The following is a 6,000-nucleotide window of genomic DNA, read 5'->3' on the forward strand; positions in this document are numbered from 1 at the left end:
AAATAACATTCTTCAATGAATATGAAAGGGGAGACTGCATCATAATGTGTTAACATTAAAAATAAATCGAAAGTTGTTCTTGAAAAATAACTGTATTTGCCTATTCGTCAACATCCTTAATAATATGTTTGCTTATTCTATTTGGCTTTCATTGGTTTTTGTTTGTTTTGGTCAGTAATTTACTATTTTTGTTACTAGTAAAGAAAATTATCCTGCAAAATCAAGAACTTTTTGATAGAGGACACTATTTTTCATCAGGAAAGACCATGACCATGAGTTGTTGTATCTCTAGTCAGACTTGTGATGGCTCTAACCACAGAAGTGAATTCTCGCTTTTTTAAATTGCTTATCATAGGTAGATTATCATTCTCAGATCTACTGGCCCCCGGAATTTTCTCAACCTACTAGGCCTGTGCACACATCAGTAAGCAGCAACTAACCCCAAACCATTGCTGGTTTCCTAGGAGACACCCATGAACATCATCACCTGGATGAACAACTACACTGGACTGTCAGATTTTACCCTGGTGGGATTCTTCAGTCAATCCAAACACCCTGCTCTGCTTGCTGTGGTCATATTTGTGGTTTTCCTGATGGCGCTCTCTGGCAATTCCCTCCTGATCCTTCTGATCCACTCTGACACCTGCCTCCACACACCCATGTACTTTTTCATCAGCCAGTTGTCCCTCATGGACATGATATACATTTCTGTCACTGTGCCCAAGATGCTCATGGACCAGATCCTGGGGAGCCACAAGATCTCAGCTGCTGCCTGTGGGATGCAGATGTTTCTGTACCTGACACTAGGAGGTTCCGAATATTTCCTTCTGGCTGCCATGTCTTATGACCGCTATGTGGCCATCTGCCATCCACTCCATTACCCTGTCCTCATGAACCGCAGGGTGTGTCTCCTCCTGATATCTGTCTGTTGGTCCCTGGGATCCTTAGATGGCTTCATGCTCACCCCTGTCACCATGACTTTCCCTTTCTGTGGATCACGGGAAATCCATCACTTCTTCTGTGAGGTCCCAGCTGTGACCAAGCTCTCCTGCTCAGACACCTGGCTCTATGAGACCCTCATGTACCTGTGTTGTGTGCTCATGCTTCTCATCCCTGTGACAGTCATCTCAAGCTCCTACTCCTTCATCCTCCTCACAGTTCTCAGGATGAACTCGGCAGAGGGCAGGAAGAAGGCCCTTGCCACCTGTTCTTCCCACATGACCGTGGTCATCCTCTTCTATGGTGCTGCTGTCTATACCTACATGCTCCCTGCCTCCTTCCACACCCCTGAGAAGGACATGGTTGTGTCTGTGTTTTACACGATACTCACCCCTCTGTTGAACCCACTAATCTACAGTCTGAGGAATAAGAATGTCACAGAGGCTCTGAAGAAGTTGTTGGGTGTTAAACCCCTCTTTCAAGAAACAGTAAAGTAATTTGGAATGAATAGTTTCTTTCCTTTGTCTCCACACATCTGTTGTTCCAGGTCTCATGCTGTTGTTATCCTCATCCTTCCCTCATCCATCTTGCCTCATTGCCCAGTCATCCCTTTGGAAGAATTACTTGTCTATTTGAAAATATACTTATTGATTTTTGTTGTACATTCAAAATCTTTATTTGTATCCTGTTGGCATTACATTTTTTGAAGTTGATAATGACTGTTTAATTTTCTTGGGCAATAGTCTTACTAAAAATTTATGCCATATTGAGAAATGAATGATCATGAGATGTTCAACTGATAAAAGACAGAGTGAATTAGAAAAAAAAAAGGTGATGAACAAAGTCAACAAGATGTAAATGGAGGTACATTGCATTTTGAATTAATTGTGTGTTTTCTTGATAATATATGTATGTTTAAAAATAGATAAAAGTAAAAAGCAAAATATAGTTTTATTTTTTCATCTCCTTTATTATGATGTAATAAAAAATAGTGGCCCAAGTATCCAGGAGGGTTTCAAATGTTTGGCACAACTGTATTTGCAAACAGATGCACTCATGTATCCCTCAAAACCAAACACAGCTCTCACTTCAAGAAAATGAGGAACAGCTTATTCTGGAGCTTAATATGAGTGACCATGGCCCAGGAACATGGACTCAGGTGGACATGTTCTAAAGTTTCATGGAAGGCTACAAAGCGCAAACAAGCCATAAGTCATAAATATAGGCATTTTTCAACTACACCCTGGAGACATCAGAGGTTCAGGTTATAGCAAAGTGGGAAAATTTCTGCCATGGTTCTCAGATGTCTTCAGGTGACATGGAAAGTTTTTGGTTTGTGGGTGCTAGAATTTTGATAAGTCAGTACATTGCATAAGGTTTCACATGACAGGCACAGACAGGATGCCGGCTCAAAAAGTAAAGCTGGCAATGTAAGACTCCTAAGGGCCCAATGACAGGCAGGGTCATTTGACTTTGTATCTTAAGGTTGTAACTCTCATTCAGAACTCCATGTGAGTTCTAACCAGTTGGCCCATCTTGCAGAATTTTTCTTGGTTGGTTGGTTGATTATTTTCTAATTGTTTGTTTTTTGATGTTGTCGTTGTTGTTTCGGGGGGTGGGGGGGCGTTCAATCTTTAACAGGCATATGGCTTTGTCCTCTGCAAAGTTCAATGTTGTGTTCAGCGGGTGCCACATTCCATGCAGAAAGAGTTCAAGTGCTATTTATGTCCCGTGGTAGGAAGCTCATTCCTAGAATTCGGGACAATCAGGACAGCAGTCTTTAGGAGACAGTGGGAGCTGGTGCTACCATTCTGGTTTGGGACTGATTTGTTGATTTGTTCCCATGCTCTGTATTGAACACAGAATTTACATGTGACACGTTCAGGAATGTTATCCCTGAAGTTAAATCTATCAAGAATGAAGTAAAGAATATAAAGGAGCAACTGAGAGAAACAGGTTTCTTCGTTGATGAAAACTAGAATCAATTTGAACAGGCTACCTGTATGCTTCCTCTCTGCCCTTATCTGTACTCTATGAATTATTTTATTTGGTGATTAGAATATTTAAAATAATTTCATTGCAGAATAATAAATTAATCCGCTTTCATTTGGCCTGTCTGGTTTTATAGCTGTAATTTCATATTGAGTGGCTAGTTCTAACTTTAAGAAAGATTATCCTTCAGTTTCTAAACTTTGTAACTCTTATTTATAGGTCATATTTTGATTTGTTGTGTTGTGGTGGCATTGCACCAGACTTCAGCTTGGGGAAGTAAATACAAATCAACCTAGTAGAAAAATATCAGATGACAACATGTTATCATTTTGACTTCTTTTCTAACAGAACTGTCCTTTCCCCATGTATCCCCAATAACATTGGGGATAGGGATGGGAAGAAGAAGCCAAATTCATGAGAAGTGGGAAACCTACAGGTTACTGGAGACATTACTAAATCATTTATGTCACCCACTGCGTGGACTCTCATCCACCAAGGCCCCTCTCCCGCAGAACCATTACATTGGTGCATGAGTCTTTCTCGGCAGACTCTCCTGGCAGTTCCTCCCGCCTGCTGGCAGTTTGAGGGCCACCAGAACCCTGTAACCTTCACCAGCCTCTCTCATTTTTACAACTAAAGGATTTCCAGAGCTCTCCTCTCAACACTGGCATACTCAGCAGTAGAAGCAGGCCCATCCCCCATCTCTGGCAATGTTTCCATGACTAAGGATTCCTCTATTAACATGGTGTCTCACATTTTGTCTTTGCTCTAAAGACCCAGTACTGGGCAGCCACAGTCTCAGGCTTGGAGCTCTGGCCCCTAGCCTAGTGCTTAACGGACCACAAAAGCAGCCAGTGCCTCTCTTATCAGATCCTCCCTCCGTCCCTGGGACGCTGGTGATTACTGACTTTAGATCTTCTCTTCCTCATTCGTGAAAACTGCGCCCCCCACCCCACATCAAAACCACATGGCCACTTATCAGCACCCTTCATTCTGCCTGTGATCTGGCTGTTGAAAGTGTGTACTTCCGTCCTTTTTCCCTGTTCTCTTTACTTGTCTGTCTGCTTCTTGCCCCTCCCCGTCTCCCTCCTACCACCACTGCCACCCTCATCCCACCCATGGAGGAGGGGTCCCCCTTTCTACTCTGTTTCCCTTTTCCCAGCTCCCACCCATGAGGCACCCACCACCTGTGCTGCGAATGCCTGACCACCCTGCCCGCCGTGATTCATATGTATGAAAGCTATGTGTGAGTGGTGTGGCCACACGCGTCTGTTTCTAAATGTCCTGTGTGTGTGTGTGTGTGCATGTCTTGTTAATTGGTACAATTGATCTAAAAAAAAAAAAGCACTTGGTTTGTCACAGGCCTTTTACTCACTTCTTTGATTCTCTACTTCTTTTTTCTTTGCTCCAACGTCATGCTATGTCTGTGTACTCTCTCTTTAAATGTCCTGTCTGTTTGCTACACCATGCGATTCAGAGATGCAGAAGCCAGCTTCGTCTTGCTCAACACACACTGGTTCTCCCTTTCTTCTTATTTTACTCAACTCCTGTTTAATGTGTGGGTACGCATTTGATTTGGATTTAGGTCTCTATGTATGAATGTAAGCTAGTTTTAACTCTGTCTCTATGCACTTACATTCAACTGTGCATATGTGTTCATAAAATTATTGTCAAAAATGCTTTACGCAGACCTAAATGAGCTCTGTTCATTGTATCTGCTTCCAGACTAAGAAAACAAGTATCAAATATTTTAAATTGGTATGTATTTTTAGATAATGATAAAAATATATGATTAGATCTGTTACAACATACTATATATGTAATGCAACTCTGTTTTAAAATATATTCTATATACTAATAAAAATGTAAGTTATTAAGATCTATTTCAGATTAACAAAAGCTAACTTAGAGATTTACACTACCCAGCCTTTCCTGTAAGCTGTTCTTCACTATTGTCCGTGTTTAGTGTTAAGCTTCTATTGCAAAAGGAAACTTTTCCTTACTTCTTTGTCCTTTGCAAGCACAAATCTGACCTGCTAAGTTAAAACCGATTACAGTGAAGCTGGAGGACTCTGGGTAAAAAAAAAAAAAAAATTCCTCCACAGCCTCTTGTCATGGATCCAGCTCTCCAGGCAGATCCTGTACTATTGTCATTGTAGTCATAACTCAGATGTACCCAATAGACAGTCTTCAAATGCTCAGAGAGTTAGGGAATATGGCGATTAAAATCTTTAATTAAAAAAGCTTCTTGCAATAGAGAGACAGGTCAGCTCCTGGCACCATCCCCGTTTCCTCCAAAGACGATGGGCACAGAACAGCCTCCACCCAGAGCCTACTTCACAAGTGGCAGTGCTAGCCCTGAGCAACCCTGCCTGTCACCTCCGCTGCTGCAAAGACCCTCTTCAGACAGTGCACGGCAAGACTCTGGGACTCAACACCCTTGAGGTGCCTAGACAACAGGTAAGCTGGTCTTCCCACCAGTTCCTCATCCACAGGATGGATCTCCTGAAGCCTGACAGGCCTTGATCTAAACGCAGAAGACTGATGTTGCCCTCAGTGACCATGGAGGACCCTGGAGAGTGACTGCCATTTTTAAGTATTAACTCAGCTAAAATTTTCCTTCTCAAGATCTCTGATGGAGTTTGACGACTGTTAGCTTTCCTAGGTTAACAGCAGGAACCAAGGCTTCAGCTACCTTCTCAGTTCTCTGTGTAAAATTCCGGTCACAGGCCTCACTCTCCCAGAGCCAATACTGAGTCTAGACACAATTGACCTTGTTACCAGACTCAGAAAAGAAATAAACTCACAAAAACAGATTTCAGTATAACTTCTTACCATTCCTTTGTTTAAATAAAAGGTGATTTAAGATGCAAAGCTTAATATGTGAGGATCTTGCATTGTACCTGTATTTACAGCTTATGGTCATTATCAGGACAATGTAAGAAAAGAGGCTGCGTCAGGCCAGCCACTGCTGGAGGTTCTACATTCGTTTGCACGCCTTAGTAGCTTCTCATGGAAGTGTCACCCCAGCCTGCCAAGCGCTTGGACTCCAACTCCCAGCCTGCCAAG

General features: G+C 42.3%; 1 protein-coding gene across 1 annotated transcript; it reads left to right on the forward strand.

Moving 5' to 3' along the window:
• The first annotated feature begins 473 nt into the window (after positions 1-473).
• LOC121456787 (olfactory receptor 2T29-like) lies at positions 474-1,436 on the forward strand. Its single transcript, XM_041665241.1, has one exon. The coding sequence runs from the start codon at positions 474-476 to the stop codon at positions 1,434-1,436; it is 963 nt and encodes a 320-aa protein (XP_041521175.1).
• The last annotated feature ends 4,564 nt before the right edge of the window (positions 1,437-6,000 follow it).

Source organism: Microtus oregoni, unplaced genomic scaffold, assembly GCF_018167655.1.
Source record: "Microtus oregoni isolate MIOR12 unplaced genomic scaffold, Mior012 000015F_ref0000493, whole genome shotgun sequence".
Taxonomy (NCBI): Eukaryota; Metazoa; Chordata; class Mammalia; order Rodentia; family Cricetidae; genus Microtus; species Microtus oregoni.

Coding starts and splice junctions, on each gene's coding strand:
- LOC121456787 (XM_041665241.1), top strand. CDS start 474: ATGAACATCATCACCTGGATGAACAACTACACTGGACTGTCAGATTTT.